At 45.5% G+C, this 25,637-nt stretch overlaps 5 protein-coding genes across 23 annotated transcripts in view; 1 reads left to right on the top strand and 4 right to left on the bottom strand.

Annotated features, from left to right (window-relative positions):
• Nucleotides 1–1,312, bottom strand: part of plekhg2 (pleckstrin homology domain containing, family G (with RhoGef domain) member 2) — a 45,250-nt gene extending 43,938 nt beyond the window's left edge. For 3 of the 4 annotated variants that reach the window (XM_058079594.1, XM_058079593.1, XM_058079596.1), the window contains exon 1: nucleotides 1,003–1,312. The gene's annotated coding sequence lies outside the window, so the exon portion shown is untranslated. The remainder of the gene's footprint in view (nucleotides 1–1,002) is intronic. The other variant, XM_058079598.1, reaches the window with a different exon arrangement.
• shkbp1 (SH3KBP1 binding protein 1) lies at nucleotides 591–11,508 on the top strand. Its single transcript, XM_058079585.1, has 18 exons — nucleotides 591–753; nucleotides 6,381–6,655; nucleotides 7,096–7,149; nucleotides 7,393–7,438; nucleotides 7,509–7,641; nucleotides 7,709–7,789; nucleotides 7,866–8,030; nucleotides 8,100–8,190; nucleotides 8,274–8,464; nucleotides 8,529–8,644; nucleotides 8,719–8,806; nucleotides 8,889–9,005; nucleotides 9,083–9,253; nucleotides 9,329–9,484; nucleotides 9,546–9,642; nucleotides 9,710–9,894; nucleotides 9,973–10,075; nucleotides 10,159–11,508. Exons 2-18 carry the CDS (start codon nucleotides 6,600–6,602, stop codon nucleotides 10,874–10,876), a joined length of 2,568 nt encoding a protein of 855 aa, XP_057935568.1. The 5' UTR covers nucleotides 591–753; nucleotides 6,381–6,599; the 3' UTR covers nucleotides 10,877–11,508.
• LOC131134393 (P2Y purinoceptor 14) lies at nucleotides 1,315–10,294 on the bottom strand. 3 transcript variants are annotated; one of them, XM_058079640.1, is made up of 4 exons: nucleotides 6,112–10,294; nucleotides 5,807–6,050; nucleotides 5,407–5,689; nucleotides 1,315–3,379 (listed from the first exon to the last, which is right to left on the bottom strand). In XM_058079640.1, exon 4 carries the CDS (start codon nucleotides 3,375–3,377, stop codon nucleotides 2,385–2,387), a length of 993 nt encoding a protein of 330 aa, XP_057935623.1. In that variant the 5' UTR covers nucleotides 3,378–3,379; nucleotides 5,407–5,689; nucleotides 5,807–6,050; nucleotides 6,112–10,294; the 3' UTR covers nucleotides 1,315–2,384. The 3 variants fall into 3 exon arrangements, with proteins under 3 accessions (XP_057935623.1, XP_057935622.1, XP_057935625.1); XM_058079639.1 differs by having other exon boundaries at nucleotides 6,116–10,294; XM_058079642.1 differs by having other exon boundaries at nucleotides 5,794–10,294.
• On the bottom strand, nucleotides 11,389–20,544 carry LOC131134383 (steroid hormone receptor ERR2-like). Its single transcript, XM_058079624.1, has 10 exons — nucleotides 20,488–20,544; nucleotides 18,165–18,399; nucleotides 17,810–18,083; nucleotides 16,126–16,321; nucleotides 15,893–16,040; nucleotides 15,251–15,367; nucleotides 14,076–14,180; nucleotides 13,842–14,003; nucleotides 13,455–13,727; nucleotides 11,389–12,117 (listed from the first exon to the last, which is right to left on the bottom strand). Exons 3-10 carry the CDS (start codon nucleotides 17,851–17,853, stop codon nucleotides 11,879–11,881), a joined length of 1,284 nt encoding a protein of 427 aa, XP_057935607.1. The 5' UTR covers nucleotides 17,854–18,083; nucleotides 18,165–18,399; nucleotides 20,488–20,544; the 3' UTR covers nucleotides 11,389–11,878.
• Nucleotides 20,545–20,601: 57 nt separating this feature from the next.
• LOC131134364 (latent-transforming growth factor beta-binding protein 4) overlaps nucleotides 20,602–25,637 on the bottom strand; it is a 40,163-nt gene continuing 35,127 nt past the window's right edge. For all 14 annotated transcript variants that reach the window (XM_058079572.1, XM_058079569.1, XM_058079575.1 and 11 more), the window contains 7 exons: nucleotides 24,603–24,743; nucleotides 24,378–24,530; nucleotides 22,602–22,703; nucleotides 22,342–22,513; nucleotides 21,968–22,248; nucleotides 21,745–21,897; nucleotides 20,602–21,677 (listed from right to left, as the gene is read on the bottom strand). In XM_058079572.1, coding sequence (XP_057935555.1) covers nucleotides 21,535–21,677; nucleotides 21,745–21,897; nucleotides 21,968–22,248; nucleotides 22,342–22,513; nucleotides 22,602–22,703; nucleotides 24,378–24,530; nucleotides 24,603–24,743 — 1,145 coding nt within the window. In that variant the 3' untranslated portion in view covers nucleotides 20,602–21,534. The remainder of the gene's footprint in view (nucleotides 21,678–21,744; nucleotides 21,898–21,967; nucleotides 22,249–22,341; nucleotides 22,514–22,601; nucleotides 22,704–24,377; nucleotides 24,531–24,602; nucleotides 24,744–25,637) is intronic.

The raw sequence follows: 25,637 nt of genomic DNA, 5'->3' as shown, positions 1-25,637 counted from the left end.
GCCAGTTCTGCTGCTGCGGCATGTCATTTGAATGTCACACACACACACACACACACACACACACACACAGGCTGCTTCCAGTAAAAGAAGACACAATAAATGAATAAATAAATGACTGTGGTCAGACCCTGTGAAGTTTGCAATTGTTCCTCTGAGCAGGAAGTTGACATGTGGAAGAGCTTCAAGTGACAATAGGTCAAATGAGTGAAGTGGCTTTCTGTAAGGTCTGATTTAGAGGCAACACAAATATCATTATTATCAATACCATGGTAATATCGGTATTGGGTCCATACTAGTATGATCAGATCGCTATTTTTCAGTTCTATGTTTATTCTCACAAATGTACAAACTCAGATAGAGGAAATTATTTTTGCTTTTGTTGTCTTACTTTACATAAATCATCTCGCTTAAACAAATAATAAAAGGGAATTGATATACAGTTGCCCCTCGCTACAGCGCAGCTTTTCAAAATCATGGTAAACTATGATCTATTAATAGTCTGTAAAAGTTAACGCATTAAAGTTTTGAACCTCAACCCACACGTAGTTTGCTTGAAGCACGGTAACTATGTAGCCACAAGCTGGAACAAATATTGATGGGAAATGGAGAAAGAAAATAGTATTTAGATTGGTAAAGTTAGCTTCAAAGTCCTGGCAGATGGCTCTTGTAGCAAAACCAAAGTTATTTTCTATCTATTGTTACTGTGTTTTACTTATCGCGGATTACATGGCCTGCCAGACTGGAGCAATGCAGGTATTGTTTTTATTGTTATATACAGTGCTACCTCGGCATAAAAGTGTCCCAACTAACCAGTGTTTTGTACATTTTTACATCTCTTGCTGATTTTTGCATTGAACTGCCAGCTAAAATTGGAGTTAAAGCTGCTATTGACGGTGTCGATGTGATGACCGTGACTTAAGTCCAGTGTTTTGCTAGCATTAGCCATTTATCATTGAACTACCACAATGATGCACATTAGCACTCAAAGTCATCAAATCTTACCTTTATGCATTCCCACATAGTATCAGAATTTGAGAGCAAATATGAGGTGATAGAAAAAGGGGGAAAATACATCCAAATACATCCATACAGCCCTCTTTGCGTCGGAGAACGTTGATGGTGAGTTCAATAACCGTCATCAAAGTAGGACAAATCGCAGCTCACATTAAACGTTCAAAAACGGGGATTTCTAATTAATTGTTATTGTTAGTATTGTTATAAAAATAATATTTACTGTAATATAATGATTAATTTCTATGTATTTTAATGTGTTTTAAAATAGAAGTTAAATGACATTGAGTTTACAATTTGGATTACATGTTTTATGACTATTGGCCTGTGTTTTAGGTATTTTCATTTGTACATTTCATGTAGGAAAGGTGCATTGTGGAAAATCTTTAATAATAATCCTTTCTGAATGTTCATAAATAGGCTTCCTTATACACAAACATTTAGAATTTATTTAGAACCGGTATCATAAATAAACAAATCTTATTTTGAGCTGACACAAATAAACAAAGACGTGTCAGTGTGAGAGGTCTCACTCACTCACTCACATTTTGTATTTGCTAAACGTTTGTGGACGGGTTTAAGAGCTAATATGCTAATAATAAAGACAAATAGTAATACAAAAATATGCTTGCTGGCTGTATTGTTTTAAATATTTTTTTAAATAAAAAATCTGAGAAGAAGAAGCAGACAATTAAGCATCCCGTTTATTTGGCCCAGCATACAGCATGTCTACCGAGGGACCTTTGTGGTCGTCTGTGTGTTACAACGACCGTCTGGTGTAACCTGGGCATTTCATCACAAGAGCTGGGCAGTAGTTGCATCTGTTGCATTTTTGCTCAAAGGTTCAAAGAGATGACTTTCATCATCATCCCTACGCTGCTCCCTTGTGGTCACACTGCAGTATTTTTACCTACATGCATACGGACGCCACTAGAGGGCAGTGTAATTACACACTACTGTATAAGTGCAGTACAGTCTAAGTGAGGATGATACACTTTGGATGAAAATGTAAATGATGTAAATCTTTGGTCCAGGTGGTGTTAGTTCTTACTACATAACACAATTTAAAACACAATCATGCAAGAACACACACACACACACAGCTTCAGGGTAATACTCAAGTCAACTTTTTAATAGTAAAAAATAAAACGCTGACGTGTGCTTTCACATTCGTGAGCAAGCCGCCACCAAAGACAACATGAGCGTGACTTTTGTCAGCAGTCTGGCATCACGGCACTCCACTTCCTCATCACAGGTCAACAAACTGTCCCGCTTTACTTTGATTCACTTGTCCAATTACGTTGTTACTGTTGTATTGGATATCTTCTCCTACCATGTGCTGTGCCGCCACCCCCCGCATGGTCCGTGGTATCCTAAATGTTGCTGAGACTGGGGGCGGTGGTGAGAGACGCGGGCCTTCGTCTTGTAGACAGCTTCCTGAGAAGGGACTCTCTGAATGTTTGGCACATGAGGAAGTAGATGATGGGGTCGAGACAGACGTTAAGGGCGGACAGGAAGAGTGTTCCCTCCTTGAACTGGAAGAGCAGGAAGCGTGAAGCCCGACTGAAGCCAGAAGAGGGCATCTGGCTCAGCGTGTAGGGGATGCGGCAGACGTGGTAGGGTATGAAGCACACAAAGAAGACAGCCAGGATGCAGAAGATGCTGCGGTTGGACTTGCGGCGCACGTCGGAGCTGTGGCGGTGCACCCTGCGGTACGACTGGTAGACCCGGCGGGCGATGGAGGCGTAGCAGAAGGCCAGAACCAGCAGTGTGATCCAGAACAGTGCCACGCTGAAGAGGGTGGACACCTGGTGCCACTGGACCCCTAGCGGGCTCTTCAGGAGCATGCAGTGCCGAGAGCTCTCCTCGTCGGCCGGCCGGCTGGTCAGCACCGCATTGGGTAAGACGCAAAGGAGGAGAAGGCTCCAGGTGAGCAGCGCCAGAACCCGTGCCACGCTCACACTCTGCAGGAAGAAATAGGCCGAGGCATGTCGCACGATCTTGACGTAGCGCTCCAAGCTGATGAGGCCCATGAAGAGGATACCCACGTACATGGACGAGTAGAAGAGCACCGAGGTGTAGCGGCACACCACCACATGGAGGCGCCACCCGCCCAGCCCCAGCTGAACCGCCACCCTGAAGGGGAAGGTGGCCAGCATGAGCAGGTCGGCCACCACCATGTTCTTCAGGTAGACCACCAGTGCAGAGTCGCTGGGGACCCGGAAGAATATCCAGGCGGCCACGCCGTTGAGGGGCACGCCAACCAGGCAGATGACAAAATACAGCGATGGAAGCACCTGATGTGTGAAAACGCTGCTGATGTCTGATTGGTTGGCGGGGAGGAGGGTGGAATTAATGCTATCCATGCCTGAAAAAAAACATTTAAAAAAGTGAAAAGTATGTTAAACTTTTCTGCACTCTGTGTGTATGCTAGCGACCCCGCTTCCACCCACCGAGACACAGAGAATGTATGACTGACAAAAGGACTCACTCCATTCATGCCATTGTTCAATGGAACAAACACGGCAAGGTTCTGAAACCACTGCACAAAGTGAACCCTCTTCCTGCCACGCATGCACATGCCGATATTTGGGGGGCCAGCAAAACTAGAAAGTTCATTTTCAGTTACTGTGTGATGAATTTATTTATTTATCATCGTCCCAGGCTTAATCACCAGGAGATGTTTCTGAATACAAAATGTTGTCAATTTTTAATCTCGCAAGCTCTTGTTACACCGCTACTAAAACAGCAATTTTGATGAAATTATTATTCATTCATTCATTTTCTACTGCTTTTCCTCACAAGGGTCGCGGGGGTGTTGGAGCCTATCCCAGCTGTCTTTGGGCGAGAGGCGGGGTACACCCTGGACTGGTTGCCAGCCAATCACAGGGCACATATAGACAAACAACCATTCACACTCACATTCATACCTATGGAAAATTTGGAATCGGCAATTAACCTAGCATGTTTTTGGAATGTGGGAGGAAACCGGAGTACCCGGAGAAAACCCACGCGTGCACGGGGAGAACATGCAAACTCCACACAGAGATGGCCGAGGGTGGGATTGAACCCTCGTCTCCAAGCTGTGAGGTCTGCGCGCTAACCACTCGACCGCCGTGCCGCCCAAAATTATCATTATTTATGAAATATTGCGGGCTGCGCGGCGGATGAGTGGTTAACACGCAGACCTCACAGCTAGGAGACCCGAGTTCAATTCCACCTTCGGCCATCTCTGTGTGGAGTTTGCATGTTCTCCCCGTGTATGCGTGGGTTTTCTTTGGGTACTCCGGTTTCCTCCCACATTCCAAAAACATGCTAGGTTAATTGGCGACTCCAAATTGTCCATAGGTATGAATGTGAGTGTGAATGGTTGTTTGTCTATATGTGCCCTGTGATTGGCTGGCCACCAGTCCAGGGTGTACCCCGCCTTTCGCCCGAAGACAGCTGGGATAGGCTCCAGCACCCCTGCGACCCTCGTGAGGATAAGCGGTAGAAAATTAATGAATGAAATGTTGCCAAAAATGGCCCCAGTGCCTTATGTTGGACAATGTAAGACATGAATAAAAACTGCATTAATTTTGGAAATTACAACACTCAACACAACCGACCTGCTCTACATCTCCAGTACACATTCACAGGTCATTGTGTGCACGTGTGATTCATCTTCGTCCAACATATACTTCCTTCTTCCATCATGCACAGGAGGACAAACAAGACCCCCGAGGGGGACGACGCGTGTAGTTCCTCCCCGCTGCCAAGTGACCACTTCACTGACCCAACATGAACGCATGATAAATAGCAGCAATTATGGAATGTTGTCTTCATCTTGGGTCTATTTTTGACCACTTTATTTGACATGACACAGCTGTACGACTCCCACTCGGAATATTTCACTTCAAGAGATTCCATCCATCCTAGAACTGTGTCTCTCCTTCAGCAGGCTTTTTTTTTTTTTTTTTTTTTGCATAATCACCCAATCCTGGACCATGTCGCTGACCGGAAAACACACAGTTCAGACGTCAGTTGTACTTAGCCCGACTCCACGTCCTTGAGTTTGTGTGCTGCTAAAAGCCTAACTGAAAGCGTACATGTAGGGTCCTTCAACCATTTTAGAGTAACTTTTTGAATGTGAGGTACCACATGGGTTAGTCTTGTGACCTTTTCTCATCAGACTTTACACCTTCTGACGTTGGACATGTTCTAAACATTTTCTTTCTCCCATAGCTGAGCAAACAGTGTGTGTGTGTCAGTGCGTCTTGACTAACACTGAGTTTATCAACATCATAAATAAACAGCACTTCCTCAGTTTTAACGTCACTCTCACAATAAGAGGTCGTCCAAAGAGCGTAAAATAGAGCATTAAGTTTGCACTGCTTTGTAAAGTTTAGTACTTACCTCACAAGCATTGGACGAAGCTTAGCTGTGAGCTGCTGACTTGTTGTGTTTGCTTGTGGTTGCACTTTTCTTTCCGTCTGATGATGTCCCTCCGCCCACTGTCTCCCTCTCTCTCTTTCCTCATCACCGTTCCTCTGAGTCTTGTCCACCAGTCAGGCATCCCAGCGGAGATGCATCACCGCCTGCCAACATGGCTGGAGGCTGACTTAGGAATGAGATCATTTTTGGCTCTCCTCAAAGAGCAAATTGGACACTAATTCGTCCCCCTTGATAGTCCAGTTTTCTTCAATGATTTTGGAAGCAGAAGGTTGAAAAATCACTTTTGTGTCCAAATCTCACAGCCACAAATGAAGAGTTCTTCATTGGAATAAAGGTTTATTTGTGTACCTGTTGCACTCACCTTCATTCCGTCCCTGAGGACACATCAGGAAACGGTCCAGACTTAAGCTCCACTCTTGTTCTCACTTGATCCCATCTCTTTGGTCCACAACCTCTTTCCTGCCGCGGTGTCATCTTTGGACGAGACTGAAAGGTCCACCCACCCCCAGCTGAGAGTCCAAACAAGCTCTACCCACGCTGCTTTGCTCTTTTGAATGGCAGGAAGCACACCAGCAGGATGTGGAGCATCTCTGCTCAAACACCATCTGCAGATAGAGGCATCAATGCAAATAGAAACACTTCTTTGTCGGCCATGGTGCTTCATACATACTTAAAGAGACAAATGATGAGTTGCCTCCAGCACAAGCGCCATATTTATTCCATTGCTGGTAATTCAGCGCAGTGACACCTACTGGTGTGGTGGCGACATGGCAAGTACATAAAAAAAACCGTGATAACCTATTAAAACAACTTGTTATTATATTTTGAATTTTAAAATCACTTTTCAACCATCCTTTTTCTGACCTTCAACATAATGAAGGTAATAGAGCAATGTGCTAAATTGTCACTTACTTGTCTGCGACTTATCATTGCAGCAGAAAGTGAAACTTAAACGCCATGAAACCAGAAGAAGACGACTGAGTCCTGATCCAGTTCAAAAGTCCGCCACAGCTTTTCTCTCCATCCACAAGTCCCTTCACTCTCCGACCGGAAGTGGATTTAACAACACGAACAGCACCTGAATCGATCCAAACATGGATTAAAATTGGAGTTGTTTGTTTCCCGGGTCGCTGGTGCGTCAGACTGTCGAGACGATGTCCAACACGGCAAGAAGCGGAGATTTAATCCACTTAAACGTGGGCGGGAAAAGGTGAGGAAGCGCCGACATCTTTGATAACCAAGTGCAGCTCAGCTAGCTTAGCGCTATGGGAAGCTTCCATTGTCGGACACGTTAAGGTCCCAGCAACTCCGTCACTAAGGTCCATCCCTCTACTTGGTTCTACAGTGTACTAAAACACTCAGCCTGGCTCTTGTTTTACTAAAGTTCAATATTCAACGAGCCGGGGCTAAATGTTATCTTAAACTTTGACCACTAAACGTTGGCTATGGAACTAATTGTGACATGCTATCTCAACTCTTGTTATACACAAATGGCTGATTTGAAAACAACTGGTGGGACGAAGCTTGACGAGAAGTTTCTCTCTTAGCTTCGAAGTCCTCACGTTTTGTCACACTTTCACCTCTTAGCTTCTTACATTTGTTTCTAAAAACACACTGGAGTGGTTTCTGAAGGGTGTGTTTGTTTTGAAGGTTCAGCACTTCCCGACAGACGCTTACTTGGGTTCCTGACTCCTTTTTCTCCAGGTGGGTGAATAAAACAAACGTATACCGACCTGTTCACATAATAATGGTGTATAATATTTTACATATTTTAGAATATGGTAATTATTTTAGAAATAATCACATTCAAACAAGAGGCAAGTGAATCTTGTAGTGTTAAATCTTTCTTGTTTGGTGACATTATGACTCAAAGGGATGTTTATATGACTTAATGTAACAATTGTATAAATATAGTTACTATTATAACTGCTGAGTGTATCTTTTCAGTCTGTTGAGCGGCCGGATCTCCACTTTGAAGGATGAAACCGGCGCCGTGAGTGAATTAGCATCAGCTAGCATGGTTGTTTTTGTGATGAGTGGTTTCACCCCCTTGTTTGCCATAGATCTTCATTGACAGGGATCCCTCCCTGTTTGCACCCATCCTCAACTTCTTGCGGACCAAAGAGCTCCACCCACGCTCCATCAGCGTGCACATGCTTATGCACGAGGCTGAGTTCTATGGCATCACGCCGCTCGGTGAGCTAGTCCGCCGCACAGGATGGTAGATGTTTCCCGTGTGATGACATCATTGTTGTGTGTCCAGTGCGTAAGCTGCAGCTGTGTGACGAGTTGGACCGCTCCTCCTGTGGAAACGTCCTCTTTAACGGCTACCTGCCACCGCCGGGTAATCCCAAAACACACCTGATGGTGTCGTGGCATCCTCACCCGATGGCGATAATGACTTCCTGTCTGTGTCCCAGTGTATCCAGCCAAGCGTCGCAATCGTCACAGCGTGGCGGGGTCACAGTTTATGACAGGTCGAGTCATGCCTGGGGAAAGAGCGCCCGTCAGACGCAGTAACACCATGCCCCCTAACCTGGGTAACTCGGGGATGCTGGCCAGAGGGGATGACAGGATATCTGGAGGTTAGGACACTGCCTGTCAATGTTGGCGTGGTTCTGCATCAAAAGTTACAACACAGAACGTTTGTGTAGGTCCGTCATCAGATCCGGGCCTGGTTCGGATCATCTGTGGCCATCACAACTGGATAGCGGTGGCGTACTCTCAGTTTGTGGTGTGTTACAGGTATACGCCATTGCCAACAAAGCTTTCATTCAACTGTGACAATAAGAACTTTTACAAAATGTTCCCTGTGTTCCGTCTGCCAGGGTGAAGGAGTCCACCGGGTGGCAGCAGGTCTTCACGTCTCCTCGACTGGACTGGGTCATCGACCGGGTTGCGCTCAACGCCAAAGTGATGGGCGGCTCGCTGGGGGACAATGACAAGATGGTGGCCGTCGCCTCGGGAACGGAGATCATCCTGTGGTCCATCTGCTCAGACGGCAACGGGAACGAAATAGGTGAGACTTTGGCGGTCCTTCCTTATGCGTCCAGCGGGTGGCCTCACGGTGTGTTGCCACGCAGGCGTCTTCAGCCTCAACGTGCCCGTGGAGGCGCTCTTCTTCGTTGGAAACCAGCTGATCGCCACCAGCCACACTGGGAAGGTTGGAGTGTGGAACGCCGTCACCAAACACTGGCAGGTGGGCTTGAGACGCCCCCTCATCGACGTACACCTGAAGAACGGCCATCAATGTGTCTTTCTTTGTCCGAGCAGAACCAAGATGTTGTTCCCATCAGCAGCTATGACACTGCGGGATCATTCCTCATCCTCGGATGCAACAATGGATCCATCTACTACATTGGTAACAACCACGCACACACACACACACACACACACACACACACACACACAGCTGTTATATCGGCATTTGGTTGTTGTTCCAGATGTCCAGAAGTTTCCTTTGAGGATGAAAGACAACGACCTGCTGGTGACAGAACTTTACCGCGACCCGACTGAGGACGCCATCACTGCGCTGAGCGTGTACCTCACACCGAAAACCAGTACGGACCCTCAGAGCCGACCGGTGCCGCGGCTCGTTAACTGTCATCTTCGTCACACTTGTTTCTGTACCGCTCAGGCGACAGCGGCAACTGGATCGAGATCGCTTACGGCACCAGCTCCGGCTCAGTTCGGGTCATCGTGCAGCACCCGGAGACAGTGGGCTCAGGCCCCCAGCTCTTCCAGACCTTCTCAGTCCACCGCAGCCCCGTCACTAAGATCATGTTGTCTGAGAAACACCTCATCTCAGGTACCGGACTGGGACCATGTGACCTGTTTGCGTGTTGTCCCGTTCGATAACGTTGCTTTGTTTGTGGGCCACCAGTGTGCGCGGACAACAACCACGTACGCACCTGGACCGTGACCCGCTTCAGAGGGATGATCTCCACCCAGCCGGGCTCCACGCCGCTCACCTCCTTCAAGATCCTCAGCCTGGACGAAGCCGACGCTCACGCGGGCTGCAGCGCTGGCACCGAGATAGGTAGCATACCAGCTGTTAGCGGGGTCAAGCGTTGCATGCTGACCTTGTGTTGTGGTGTCAGGACCATATGGCGAGCGAGACGACCAGCAGGTGTTCATCCAGAGAGTCGTACCGGACACCGACAAACTCTACGTTAGGTTGTCGTCCAATGGCAAGAGGTGTGTGTGCGCGTTAGTGTGTGTCTCCTTGATAGTTCTGGTCCTAATGACACTGACTGTTATTTAGGGTGTGTGAGGTGCGCTCCGTGGATGGCACGTCAATCACAGCCTTCATGGTCCACGAGTGCGAAGGATCCAGTCGGATTGGCTCACGTCCACGCCGCTACCTGTTCAGCGGCCATGGCAACGGCAGCATCCAGATGTGGGACCTGACCACCGCCATGGAGATCGCTGGCAAAGTAGACATCCGAGGTCAGACCTGATCGGTCCCCACCCTCGAGCTCTGTGATTGGTTGGCGCTGAAGTAGGCTCTGATTGGATGTCTTGCAGCACTGGGAGGGCCGACAGAGGAGGAGCTGTTGGAGCTTTTGGACCAGTGTGACCTGGCTCTTACCAGAACACCTGACAGCACACCTAGAGCCTCCACATGCAGGTACACACACATTCATACACACACACACACACACACACACACACAGATGATGATGCTCATTGTGTGACTTCCTGTTGCTCCAGTCTTTACTCACAGCTCGGCGACGGCTTAAGACCAGAGCGTCTTCATTCTGCAGGAGGAGGAAGAGCTCCCGGAACGTCGGGTTCATCTGGGTCGCTGTACGGTAGCCTTCCTCGCCAAGCTCCGCCCCCAGTCCCCCTCACCAGGCCCGCCCGTGACCCACCCTCCTTCGCCTTCCCTGCCTGTGGACCGCAGTCCCTCTCCGGCTCCAGCCCCCGCCCCCATCGCCATATGGATCGAGACAGGGAATGGGGGTCCGCTCGCAGGGGAAGTTTCGTGGAGCGCTGTCAGGAGCTCGCCAAGGGTTCTGAGGTGGTTGCTGGGTCTGAGGGCATCAGGCGGAGTTTGGCCGTGTGCAGCGAGTTAGAAGCTCGCTTCGGCCTCAGGACTCCGGCCACCTTCTCCGTGTCGCCTGGCCCACGCCCGTCCCCCGGGGGAGGACCTTCTTCCGTGACATCGTCACCATCATCGCCACAATGCAGGGCCACGCCCGCTTCCCCCACAAGCCCCGCCTCAGCATCTGCAAGCCCGACACGATCTCAGACACCCGGTTCCGTTCGACGCAGCTCTGCTACTTCTCCGTCAGACCTCCAGACGTCACCTGAAATCCTGAACAGTCCAGACAGCCCAGCTAGTGGGACCGGCAGCACCGGCAGCACCAGCAGCACCAGCGGCCCGACTCCCAGCCCCAAACCTCAGATGAACGAAACAAGCTTCTGACCAGCTATGTGACAGGAAGTGCCGCCTGGTGGCCACTTCCTCTCCGTCTGTTCCCACGGTTACCACAACTTGTCGCCAAAGTTGCCTAACAACATTCTGACTTCCGCCAATTCAGTCAAAGGTTTGCTAAGGTCCTCACCCTTGTGAGCACTGCCACTAGCTTGTTTGGTTAGCTGTCTAAAGTGCCCCGAAACAACATGAAATGTAGCTTCAAGTTCTGGAAACATGAGCATCTTTTCCATTTTCTAATGGTTTCTTCAGCTCGGTTTCTGATCCGCTTGGCCTTGGACCTTGCGGCTTTGGTGTATTTTTAACAGCTATCAGGAAATATCCGCATCATCACGCTTCCAAACAATTTGTATTCAGCATTACATCATTTGTAAATACCATGTGAGTGAATGTACTCCACTTTGTCATCTTTCTATCAACTGTGTGTGTGAGAGTTGACAGATTTTCTTACAAGAAGTCATTTGCGGTAAAAGAATATAAAATTGAAAGTCTGACAAAATATCTAAAATAAGTTATTTTAATGCAATTGAATTAATTTGCACGAGGGTTAATTCAAGTAAATTCCTCACCTTGGTGAATAAAACTAATGAGTGATCGAGAAGTGATCAAAGAGCTGTCAGGCAGCAACTTTGTTTGTTTCTTTCGGCTTTTTCCTGATTTCGGAGTCGCCACAGAGAATTTTTTTCGTCACACAAAAAGTTTCAAATCATCAAAAATGAACACGAGAGCCCCTACTGGATAAACATGTAACTGAAGTTTGCTAAGCCCCGCCCACAAAGCAGCAGTCGCATCCGTGTCCGCCATCTTGCTAACCAAGCTAGCATCTAATTAGTGCTAACACACCAAATATTCAATTTGGCGTAAAGTATCCACAAAGCAAAAGGTGTGGTGGTCTACTTGTGACAAAAGTTCTGAAGATACAGTTCAGTGTTTCCGGTCCAGTGTCTTTCATTGGTCTGCTGTCCCTGCGTATGGATGATGGACAGAAAACGCTCAGACCTTGGCGTCCAGCATCTCCAGCAATAGTCTGTGAAGAGGGAGGCGGCGGTGGCGGTGAGTCTTCAGCAGGACCTCCACGGCCCGCTCGGCCGTCTCGCGTAGCAGCGGGAGGCTCATCAACAGGCGGCCAGCTCGGTGCTGCTCCCTGCAGGACGACTCGTACTCCAGCAAAGCCTCGTGCAGACAGTCCTGGAAGCGCTGCACGGAGTCAGGACAGTCCACTGGGTCCACATCTAGTGGGGGCGGAGACATGCAAATGAAGTGGATGAGGACAATCATTATATTGTACAACCATGTCCTCCAGTAGTCATTTTTTTGTATTTCTGTTGTTTAACCATGGTTGGAGATTATTAATAACATTGCTTATGATAGACAGTGTCTGCGTGCGTCCATGCGTGCACGGTCACAGCTGGAGGGACACACATCAGACGTTGCTTTGTTTTGTGCACACTATTGACGTGCACGCTCTGCTAATGGGCCTCATGTCCTCTAGCAGACGGCTCAAGAGAGGAGACCTCCACCACGGAGTCTCTCACAGGCTCTTATTGATCGCGGCTTCAGACGGCTACAGTCTAACAAACAGCTGCTTGTCTCATCAAGTCAACAATTAAAACATCACGATGCTTGTGACGTCACCAATAATGAAACACTTCAAAAAGAAGACACACACATGAAGGTACTTACTAATCAATACTACAACAATGCCCTCCCCCTCCCACAGCCAACCAGTGATCAATACCAATAACCACTCCTCAGGGATCAATACGCTCACACCAAACATCCCGACGTCTCCCCTCTCATCCAAGCTGTACTACTTAGTCTATTCATTCAGCAATGGACTTGCCCACAATACATGAATACATCCATAACACTATTATTATACACAGAGGGATGGGGGAGCCCTTGTAGTTTTTAACTTAATTACATGCAAAAAAACAATACAATGTAAGTTTAAGTATGCAATGTACTTGAACGCAGGGCGTCATGGTATCATATACAATTAATAATGAACAATTTAGAAATAAACATTTTCAATAAATTAGAGAATTCACACAAACACATAGAATATTGCAAATACAAATATATTCAAATGTATTTGTGTGCTATTTTATTTGTATTATTTATTCATTTATTCATCCATTTTCTACCGCTTTTCCTCACAAGGGTCGCAGGGGGTGCTGGAGCCTATCCCAGCTGTCTTCGGGCGAGAGGCGGGGTACACCCTGGACTGGTGGCCAGCCAATCACAGGCCACATATAGACAAACAACCATTCACACTCACATTCATACCTATGGACAATTTGGAGTCGCCAATTAACCTAGCATGTTTTTGGAATGTGGGAGGAAACCGGAGTACCCAGAGAAAACCCACGCATGCACGGGGAGAACATGCAAACTCCACACAGAGATGGCCAAGGGTGGAATTGAACCCTGGTCTCCTAGCTATGAGGTCTGCGCGCTAACCACTAGACTGCCGTGCCGCCTTATTTATTTATTTGATTCATTTATTTTAATAAGCCATGGGCTGCAACATCAGTACTTTGGACACCATCTGTGTGTGCGTGCGCACCTGCGTTAGCGAGGGCCAGGGCCTTGAGGGTGACCACCTCTTCGGGGCTCAGCTCCATGAGACGGTAGCGTGAGGTCAGGTGACGTAAGGCGTCGTACAGCTCGCTCAGGCCGGCGAGGCGACACTGGCTCTCGCCTAAGCGAAGGTTCTTGGCGAATACCAGTTCCCCACCCGCCGCACCCTGCGAGCGCCAGGCCACGCCCACCAGAAGAGCCTCCATCCAGCCGCTCTGCAGCAGCGACATCTGGTCGACCAATGAAAGCGCAGAGAAGCCTGGAATGTCCAAATATAAAAAAGTCATGTTAATACTCTCATTAATACATCACAACATATCATAGCAACACCCTGTAGCCTGCATGCTAGAAAGTAGCTAGCATTAGCGTGTACCTGGGATCTGCTTGGCCCAGCCAATCAGAACTAGGAGCTGGCGGTTGAGGAGGTCACACAGGGTAAGCAGGGTGCAAAGGCTGCCGTCATTGGTCGAGTCATCCTGATTGGCAGCCAAAGGGGCGGGCTCTGTCAGCAGCAAATAGGAAATGACCTTGTTTCCTACGAGACGTGATAACAGAGTCACATGATGTTCAGAATGGCGTTCACCGACGGCATGATGTTTTCACTCACGGATGCTGCAGGCTGCATGCGGCACTTTGGCATGCGACGCCATTCCAGCCTCCACTCGTTTTTTGTACTTCTGACGTCCTCCTCTCACTCGATCCTTACGAACGCCTGCAGAAAAAACACCATGCTGACCTTCAGACAACACCGCTTCCAATATGGAATAAAATGGAAGACAAGACGGAATAACATGGAATAACACCCAAGTTAATGAGAGATCACATGGCAACTATTGGGGAAGTCAACATGGAATAACATAGAAGCTAACTTGAGAGATAACGTGGATGCTAACAGGAACGCCAGGATGGAATACCATGGAAGTAAACAGGGAAGTAAGCTAACATGGAAGCCAGCATGGAATACCATGGACGAGAACATGGCAAATTATGGACGCTAACATGGCATAACACAGAAGCCTACCCTAAAGCTAAAATGGAAGTCAACATGGAATATTATGGATGCTAACATGGAATAACACAGACGCCTACAGGGAAACTAAAATAGGACCAGTATTATCCACTAACAAAGACGCTAACATGGAAACCATCATAGAATAAAACAAAAAAACAACATGGAATACCATGGAAGTCAACATGGAATACCATGGCGGTCAACATGGAATATTATGGAAGCTAACAGGAAAGCGAACATGAGATATTATGGCAGCCAAAGTGGAAGCCACCATGGAATAAGAGGGAAGCCAACAATAACACGGAAGTCTACTTGGAAGCTAACATGGAAGCGATCATGGAATACCATGGGCGTCAACAATTATGGAAGCTAACATGGCATAACACAGAAGCCAAAGATTCTAACATGGAAGCCATCATAGAATAAAACAAAAACAACATGGAATACCATGGACGTCAACATGGAATACAATGGAAATCAACATGGAATACTATGGAAGCTAAAAGGAAAGCCAACATGAGATATCATGGCAGCCAAAGTGGAAGCCATCATGGAATAAGAGCCAAGCCAACAATAACACGGAAGCCTACTTGGAAGCTAACATGGAAGCCATCATGGAATACCATGGACGAGAACATGGAAAATTATGGACGCTAACATGGCATAACACAGAAGCCTACCCTGAAGCTAACATGGAAGTCAACATGGAATATTATGGATGCTAACATGGAATAACATGGAAGGTAGCGTGTGGAAGAACCACCACTGACCTTCCTTCATCATTCCGGCCTGGAGACACTTCTGGAAGCGACAAGCTTGACACGCTTTCCTCCTTCGTTTGTTGATCTCACACTCGTTCATGACAGGGCAGCTGTACTCCATGTTGCCTAGAAACCACAGACACTTTGTATTCAAAAACATCCATGATGGGTCACATGACAGGAAGCGCAAAAAAAAAGCAACTTCCAAACGTTCCAAACTGATCAGAAATCAAGTTAAAGCGTTAAAAGTGTCATCATGAGGATTTTTCATACATTTCAGATCAATCGTGTGGGATTATTGACGCCGCCATCCGATGCTCACGCCGCCATCATGCTGTGTGCTCTCACAGCAATCAATAGAAAGACTACAAGTGTTTGTTGGGGCTCAGCCTAGCGACACTTATTGAGATTGGGATTGATGAGCAATCCCCCTAACCCCACCACCCCCGCGCCCATCCCTCACCCCTGCAGACATGATTTAACCCAAATAAACATCTGATGTCGTCCATTCCAACATGCAATACAAGGATTTTATCCAGCAGGATTGAAGTCATGATTTAAGTCTTTATGAATAGTGATGGTTGGGAGTTGAATAGTGGTGCCTTCATGGTCACATGATTGTCTATGAAGCACGAGTGCTGTATGTATCACCTTGGATGGTGCGCTTGAAGAAGGCCTTGCATGCCTCGCAGGACGCCACGCCGTAGTGGAACCCCGACGCCATGTCACCACACACCAGACACAGCCGCTTGGGGGCCACAGTCGTCAGGAAGTCACCTACAAAGAGGCCCTCCACCTGCTGGGGGCCAAGCCACACTGTTACAACTTAAAGTTGTAAAAAAACAAAAAAAACAACATATAACATCTTTTCTTAAGATTGCCACCTCGTATGAAAAGTGATCCGACGTGGAAAAACATGAGGAAGTGTCAGACGGCGCCGTGGAACTCGACCCTGACGGGGAGTGAAGATGCGTGGGTCCAGACAGGAGGCTCAGGGGGGAGGACGAAGACGAGGAGGACGACGGTCTAGGAAGGAGGAAGCCTGGAGGGGAGGAGGGTGAGGAGGCGACCAGGTGGCTGCTGAGGAGGACGAGATTGTGATGAAAACGATAAACAAATCAACGTCTCAAATGTCTCTCCTTTTTGGTCAGAGTGACACATCTAGGTTAAAATTACTGTTATGTTATTACAATGAATCTCTCCTTTTTGGATCAGAGTGAGACTTCTAGGTTAACTTGACTGTTATGTTAATAAAATGAATCTCTCCTTTTTGTATCAGAGTGAGACATCCCAGTCAACATCACTATTCTGTTACTGGAATAAAATTATATTTTTTGCATCAGCGTGAGACATCTTGGTCAACAATATCTTTCCTTTTTGGATCAGAGTTCTGATCAACATCTTGGTCAAAATCACTTATGATATAAAATTATATCTTTCTCTGTTGGGTCAGAGTGAGACATCTTAGTCAACATCACTGTTTTGTTTGTGGAATAAAACAGATATTTCCTTTTTTGATCAGAGTGAGACATCTAGGTCAACATCATTGCTATGTTATTAAATTAAAAACAGCTTTCCTTTTCCAATCAGAGTGAGACGTCTCAGTCATCAATAGCTTTCCCTTTTGGGCCAGAGTGAGACATCTTGGTCAACATCACTGTTTTGTTTATGAAATAAAACAAATATTTACTTTTTGATCACAGTGAGACATCCCGGTCATCATCAATGCTATGTTATTGAAATAAATACAGCTTTCCTTTTCCAATCAGAGTGAGACATCTCAGTCATCAATAGCTTTCCCTTTTGAATCACAGTGAGATGTCTCATCAACAGTGAACATCACTGTTAAGTTATTGTAATGATAATAGATTTACTTTTTGGATCAGAGTGGATCATCCCATTCAACATCACTGTTATGTGATTGAAATAAAAACATTATTTTTGATTAGAGTGAGACCCCTGAGTTAACAATATCTTTCCTTCTTGGATCAGAGTGAGACATCTTGGTCAAACACACTTGGCTGGGTGGCTAATATGAAGGATAAATTAAAAATATTCAATTCAAAATACAATAACAATAAAATAATAAATAATGCTATAATTCATTCATTCATTTTCTACCGCTTATCCTCACGAGGGTCGCGGGGTGCTGGAGCCTACCCCAGCTGTCTTGGGGCAAGAGGTGGGGTACACGTTACATCACAGAGATGGCCAAGGGTGGAATCAAACTCGGGTCTCCTGGCTGTACGGTGCTAACCACTCGCCCACCGTGCAGCCCCACACTCATGATAAAATGTATAATATCTTTCCCTTTTTCTGGGTCAGAGTGAGACATCTTGGTCAACATCCCAGTTACGTTATTGAAATAAAAACAGCTTTTCTTTTCCAATCAGAGTGAGAAGTCTTGGTCATTAACATCTTTCCTTTTTTGGATCAGAGTGAGCCATCTCGGTGTAACTGTTCTGTTATGGATTAATGGCCAAATGGGTCACATGGCACCATCATGTGACTGATGCAAGCAGCACTTGAAGAGAAAGTTAAGCAATAAATCATCTTGTTGAGTCTCACCACTCTGTGCTGACCAAGTGATAGTCCAGATCCTCCACATCCATCCTGGTCCTGAGCCGGTCCACTTTAGAACCTAGTCAGGATGAACGTTGACAGAAGGTGCGTTCAGGTGCAGTGGTGAAAGACAATGCAATAATGCAGTACAGATGACAGAAAGATGGATGAGAGCTCATCTGCGGTGTCTCTTATTTATCCGCGGCCCATCATGGCAGGGAGGGGGTGGGGCCAGGCGGCTCAACCAATCACCAGGGACGGATTGGTTCTTCAATCATCTCTATTGATTTGGACAGTGACAGATGTAGGCCGAGCCGTGGCTCGTCTGCACCGTTATGAAACATCACAACACCGTCCGCACCCCTGAGGCGTTCAACCGTCGTCAGAAGTGGACCGTTTGGTTCCGACCCGCTGCGGGGTGCAGATCAGATCGGGGTCACACGGCAGCTCTGAGTCGACGCCGATTCCCCGCAGCTCAGCTCCCTGTAGGGATCTAGGTCAGCGCAGGTTCCCTGGAGCAGCAGTTCTAGACTCACTTGCCATTTCTAGAGAACTGTCCGGACCGGACAGAACCAAGAAAAACTGAGCAACATCAGCTGATGTTCACAAAAAGTCACAGAAAAAACAAAAACAAATAAACATATGAATATGTTGATTATTGCCATTACTGACAAGACATTGTACCACGCAATCAGTGTTTCTTGTACCCCTTGCCAGGTGTTTTTTGCTTTTTCTTTGGCTTTCTAGTCAAATATTTTGTTTTTTCTTTGGCTTTTTGACACACATTTGTTTTTTTTTTTTTTACAGTAGATAACCTTTTTGCACTTTTATTACACACATGTTTGTGTTTGTCAAGTGTTACACATTCATGTTAGAGAGTGTTTTTGTACTTTTGTGACAAGTAATTTGGTCCCCCGTTTGTGTTTGGACAATGTTTTGGTTTCTTTTGCTTTTTATTTGGCTTTTTTGACACAGCGTATACGAGACATACCTTTTGCGTTGGCCAAATGTTTTGTTTGTTTCGCCTTTTAGATATAGCATGCATGTTTTTGGTGTTTTTGCTTTTTCTTTGGCTTTTTTGACAAGACATTTTGCTATGCATTTGTGTTTTACATTGGTTAAAATCTTTTTTCACTTTTGTGACAAGTATATTTGTCCCCTTTTGTGTTTGCTAAGTGTTTGTTTTTGTTTTATTTTTGCTTTTTGACATATTTTGACCTAAGTGAGACATTTTGCAATGCAGCTTTGTGTTTCAAGGGTTTTACATACATAGTCAATGTTAATGAAGCAAACACACAACATACCTTTTAATTAAGGATGTCTGATAATTATTGTCCCATTAGCAGCATAAAAATTGGATTTTTTTTCCTGATCATGAAAACCGATATAAAAAAAAAACCCTGTATACAACACATATGCGTTCATTCCACCAAAGGAGATATGTGATATGACATATATCCGCATCAGAAATTGAAAAATTGAAAGTTGGACAGCATATCGGTTTTCGTTAAAAAAAAAAAAGCCAATATCGGACATCCCTACTTATAATGGGAACTTACCTTGGAGTATTTCCCAGGGATGGTAAAACAAAACAAAACAAAAAAAGCAATGGCAGACTGATGGAACATGTCAGCAACTAACAAACTCCCAAAACAACAAAAAAAAAACAAAAGCTTATCCGACCGTGATGTAGAAGCAGGAATTAGCACAATGTTTGTGTTATTATATAATAACATAATAAAAACATAATTCCATAGTGTTACCTACGGGGCTGCTACGAGTGGTTAGCGCGCAGGCCTCACAGCTAGGAGACCCGAGTTCAATTCCACCCTCGGCCATCTCTATGTGGAGTTTGCATGTTCTCCCTGTGCATGCGTGGGTTTTCTCCGAGTACTCCAGTTTCCTCCCACATTCCAAAAACATGCTAGGTTAATTGGCGACTCCAAATTGTCCATAGGTATGAATGTGAGTGTGAATGGTTGTTTGTCTATATGTGCCCTGTGATTGGCTGGCCACCAGTCCAGGGTGTACCCCGCCTCGTGCCCGAAGACAGCTGGGATAGGCTCCAGCACCCCCGCAACCCTCGTGAGGATAAACAGTAGAAAATGAATGAATGTGTTAATTACTTAAGCTGACATAGGGCTGTAGGACACTCCATATCAATTATAATCACTTATAATAAAATCTCATATATTAACCATTTGTCTACCACACTTTGGTCAACTATATTTGCTATTTAAATAAATGTGACCTTGAGATGCTGCAGAGGAGCCATTGGGCAAGGTACACACACCGTGAGGCCCATGCACCAGCATGTTTGTTAGTGTGTATGATCCTCATTAGTGCACACCCACTGGACCCACTGTGTGTGTGTGTGTGTGTGTGTGTGAGAAAGCTGATATTCTGCTGGCTCACACGTTCAGTGTCGGACTGTGTGAACCCGTTTAATCTCATTAACACTGCCTCAAGAAAGAGAGAGAGTGTGTATGTAGACGAGCTTTATCTGTGCATAAACAGAGAAGGCATTAAGGTTACGGAACCAGGTGGAGGATTAGTTTGGGTGGAGTGACGGTGGAACAATGTGGGTCACTGACTGAAGGAGCTCAGTGTTACTTTATTTATGCTTTCTAAGTCCTAAGCTTACTGTTTTATTATGAATGCGATATTATGAATGACAGACTGACCTCATCTATGTATCAGGGATTTGAACCAGTGACCTTCAGGTGCCAAATCCACCGCACACCCTGTCTGCAGGAGCCTGCCTCACACACTCCACGTCACACAAAAGAAGACAAGCGTTTGGATTAAAAGGGTGTGCAAATATAATTCCACTTCCAATAAGAATAAAAATAAAAAAAGGAGTACCAGAGACTAAAAGGAGTAGGATGACTTTGCAGGTATAAATATAAAAGCAAGTGTGAGTCTCTGGCACTTCTTACAGTGCATCTTCTAACAAGGTCAGGAGGTTTCTCACCTTCTAAAGGTCATCAAAACACATTCATACAATAGGATGTCAAATATCCTTCGCTATTTACATTTGGCGTAGAAGCTGTTAGTTATTAACACTAATTCATACAGAGCAGATGCAAGCTAAAACAAAAGACTACAAAAGATTCAAACTGCATCAGCTTGAACCTTTCTTCAAATAAAAAGGAAATGATGTCATTCATGGCCAGAAGGTAACAAGGTAGCATTTGATAATATTTCAGTTGTGATCATGTTTGAAAATGCTTGTTGTTTTATCATCTTAAGCATTTAGGAAGGTTTTAATCAGAGCCGGCTGGCCCATTAGGCAACACAGGAAGTGATGTCAGTCAAGTTTTAGCTTGGCGTGGGTTACAGCCGGAACAGTAGTCCGAGTTATGGATTATTGTGCCTGTTGTGAGATATATTCAAACCTGCAAAAAAAAAGCCTTGGCAATGGAGTTTGGTGCTTGTGTGTCTCATCGAACATTATGGGTGGGGCCGGCTCTGCTTAAGATGAATTTCAGCTTGTTGGCTGACATGAATTGTTCAATTGACTTACATAACGGACCTTGGCTCGTTGCTGCTTTTGTTGACGTCTTGACTGAGCTAAAAGAGAAGCTAAATGCAGTCTTCAGGCTGGCCGTGTTAGCTTGATGGTCCATGTTCAGGCTTGCTCAGGTTTAGTTAGTAAATAAAAATTTTTAAAAAAGTCTTATGAGGTTCTCCAGACCGCTTTGGACCAGTCCCGCCTGGTCTGGCCCGGTCTATGCAGCCACACAGTGATTGGGCCTGTGGGACATGATGTAGCCTCTCCGACACACGCAGCGGAAAGAACCGTCCGTGTTGACGCAGCGTGAGTTGACACACGGGAAGTCCACGTCTACGGCGTCCTCACATTCGTTAACATCTGCAAGCAAAACAATGTCGAGATGATGTGTTCTAAAAGTGAAAAATAAGGAGTAGCCGTGTGTCACCTATGCACGTCATGGTGGTCATGTCCAGCTGGTAACCATGGTAACAGTCGCAGGTGTAACCCTCGTCCACGCGGATGCAGGTGCCGTTCTGGCAGTCGTGCAGAATCCCGCAATCCTCTGCTGCACTCAGTCCGGCGTAGGAGTCGTAACGGCCTGAAGAGCACAGGAAGTGATGTCATCACAGCTTCCTGCTTTAATATTGCCTTTTCCCCATGAAACTCACGCTCATACACCCTTCTCGGGGCCCCGCCCCCTCTGCTCCTGTCACCAAAGGGGGGGAACGGCGGTCCGGGCCCCCAAGAGTGCTCCTCTTCCTCCTCCAGATCCAAATCGTAGGCTCCTGGTAGAGGAGCCAGGCTGAGAGGAGGAGCGTCAGGCTGGGCTGGAGGCGGCGGCCGAACACCGAAAGCCCGCTCCGTTCGAGGGTCTGAGGGGAGGCGGGGGAACGGCGGTCTGAGCGGTGAGCCGTCTGAGACACCGTAGTCTCTTTCCGAGTAGTAACCACTGTTGAACATCAACAGAGGACATGCGTGTCACTGGAATAGCTGATGTGGATTCATACGCCACACACCAAGTTCTACCGCATCTAGTCCTCACTCAAAGGGTTCTCCTTGGTAGGTTTCATCAGGCAGGCTGAAGGTGGCTGGTGTCCTGTCTCTGAAGCCAGACCTGCTGCCCCCTCCTGGTGAGTAATCATCATAGTCGGGACCACCAAAGTCTGTGCTGGGGGGGAAAGTGTCACGACTGAAGGGAGGGAAGAACAGAGGAGCTGAAGGGGATGAATGAAACCAAGGAGATGAGGACATTACTAAACAGCAGGGAGAATTGCAGACATAAAAGTAAAAGCTGGTTGGTACCGCCTCCTCTTCCTCGTCCAGACGGGTCTGATCCAGTCGAGTCTGGGAAAGGTTCCGGAAAGACGGGAGGAGGAAAGGAACTGCACAGGCTGGCAAAGTCATCTGTCGACACACGATATGTCTATCTGTCAATCACCAAGCAATTCAAGATGAAGTAGAAAGACATAAAAGTATGAGGCTCAGAGCTACACATGCTCACATTCTGAGACATTCCTGTAGACCAGAGGTAGGGAACCTATGGCTCGGGAGCCAGGTAGGGCTCTTTTGATGACTGTATCTGGCTCTCAAGCATTTCTTACCCCAATAAAAATGTATTTTTGCTAACATTTTAAAGTAAACCATCACAGAAATGACTGTTAAAAATAATATTCAAAATCAACAACTTTCTTATACATTTTAATCCATCTATTTTCTACTGCAATACGGCCGACCATATCTATCTTTCCTGATGATATTTTCCAGGTCAAACACCAAAACTCGATTATTACTGGATAATGCGGTAGTCTACCTCGGTCATTGAGATGTCAACATGTAAATGTAAACTTTCCTCCTTTAGTCAAATAGTCACCTAACTAAAGCTGCAGAACCAAGCCTTCTGGCAAAGATGGCCAAAAGAATGAAATATACTGAGTACGGTGCAAAACTATGCAGCAGCAGAAGTTGCATTAATGGCAGCAAGTATTAGATTTATTATTAGACACTGCGCTGCTCACGAAAGTGTGCTGGCCACACCCCATTGGCGTGGGGTAGTGTGCCTCGTCTACGTAATTAGAGCCCATTATATCTAAAACTGTTGGTCTTACATAAAAATGCACACATTTTATTGCATTCAATGTTTAAAAAAATGTATATGGCTCTCACAGATACACATTTTAAAATATCTGGCCTTCATGGCTCTCTTAGCCATAAAGGTTCCCGACCCCTGCTGTAGACTAATATGATGATGGCTTATTACTGGGGAACCTCACTCCATCACTACGAAAGCATCAGTGAAACATGGATGTTTTCTATTATGGCCAAACAGTACCCTAACAAAGCATCCCCATGTTCAGTCTCGAAAGAATGTATAGCGGTTCTTTTAGAGTTGGGACACTATAGACAGATTATGGCCATGTGTGTGCTTAAAAATTCCAGGTGCAAAATAACACCAAAGAAAGCTGAAAACAGGATTGCAATGTAAAGTTTAGAAGCGTAGGAAACTCTGGGAATATGTTTTTGGACATAAATAAATGATAAATAATAATAAATAATTTGATTGAGAGCCAATAAAGTCGTCCCTTGCTGCTTCACCATATCAACAGGTTTCCAAAAATATACTATTTAATAAATCATGCATTTCGTGGACAAATACTGTCTTTTATTAGTTAAAAAATAAGCATATTTATGTAAATTTTATGTATTTTTTAATGTATTTTTCTAATAATGTTAAAACCCATATTTCAAAAGGTCACACACACATTTCTATGCAGTCACTATGAAAATTTGTGAAAATTCAAGTCTGAAAATTATATGCGTGTTGATTTTTCTTTGATTTTCAACAATTTTTTAAAAACACAAATCACTAGATAATGTTGAAAAATGATCGGAAATGATCGTAAAAAAGTAGCGATATCGGCGATACCACCTATGTGTTTATGTGATATAGAATAACATTTGTACAGTAGTATCTATCGGACGCAGTTGGACGCTTGCACCCCCTGTTGGTTGCTGCCATGGACTACAGTCGGTCATATTTATGTGTTAAGATATGTAGTAGTAAATAGTTACTAGCGTTACCAGAGTCAGTGGAGGGGCAGAGGGCGCACTCCATGCCCCAACCCTCGCCATACAGACAGCAGCAGTCCGTGAAGGTGACTTGCGCCCCCAAGAGGGGACTCTGGCACATGAAATCAGCGCTGACGGTCTGCCAGCACACAGACAGGTTCTCATCTGCAGGCACAAAGAAACTTGTTATCCCTCATGAAACGTCCTGACCTGCATTGTTCGCTGTAGGCGGCTCACCCAGGGTGAGGTGAGACGAGTTGACGCAGTTGCGCTGAGTGTCGTCGAGCACCAGAGGAGGCGGACAGCTGCAGTAATATGAACCAATTGTGTTGACGCAGTGGCCTCCTTCACATGTCTCCTGCTCACACTCGTCCAGGTCTGAAGACACAAACATACTTTCACTTTCAGTATGTCCGGCTTACACATGTATTTTTAACGTTACACACTGCAACTCCTTTTTTGGGATTATAAATGGTGCTGCTATCAATTGCTATTAAAAGCTTTTTAATATTCCATAACTAACACAGTTTGAACATTTACATGTTCATATTATATTATATTATATTATATTCACATGCATGCGCATATATCGTATAATATAGCCACAATATAACAAGGAGAAACAATCGGTATTGGTTCAAAAAACTTTCAGTATTCACAGCCCCATAGATTATAATTTTATTTTTAATATCAAATAATAGGCCTTTTTCAGTAGAAAACACATCTCATATACCCCCAGACGGTAGTCATTACGAAACTAGGTAAAAAAATTAAGGTCAAATGTACTGCATCATGCACCATTGTTTTAAACAAGCTACAAGTTTTTTTCATTAAGTGCTGAGATTTCACCCTTTTTGGCAGTCCTTGAACACACCATATTTGCTGTGAGAGGCAGTGCAGGAAGTTTGGTATCTCGGATTTCATTATTATTTCATTCCAAAAGGTTTGCCGAAAATCAAAAAGGCCATTTTCCCCAAAAGAAATAATGTAAATAATGTACATCCCAAAATATGAACAAAAATACATTTGAAAGAGAATAGTTATAGTTTTACATGTAGAAAACAATGTTAAATAATTCTAAATGATGAATGGATGACATATATTGCTATGCAGACTTCCTGTACATCCTGGCTAGTTGTGTTTTTTGCTGGCCCATGCTACTTGCTTTGGCTCCGTGGCGGATGCACAATGAAAAATGTGCTTCGTTTAGACACTGGATTTCGCGGAACGACACACACCTCGAGGGCAATCGGGCTAGTTTGTTATGTGTTA

This window comes from Doryrhamphus excisus, chromosome 8, assembly GCF_030265055.1.
Source record: "Doryrhamphus excisus isolate RoL2022-K1 chromosome 8, RoL_Dexc_1.0, whole genome shotgun sequence".
Taxonomy (NCBI): domain Eukaryota; kingdom Metazoa; phylum Chordata; class Actinopteri; order Syngnathiformes; family Syngnathidae; genus Doryrhamphus; species Doryrhamphus excisus.
This window is presented reverse-complemented; position numbering and strand designations above follow the sequence as displayed.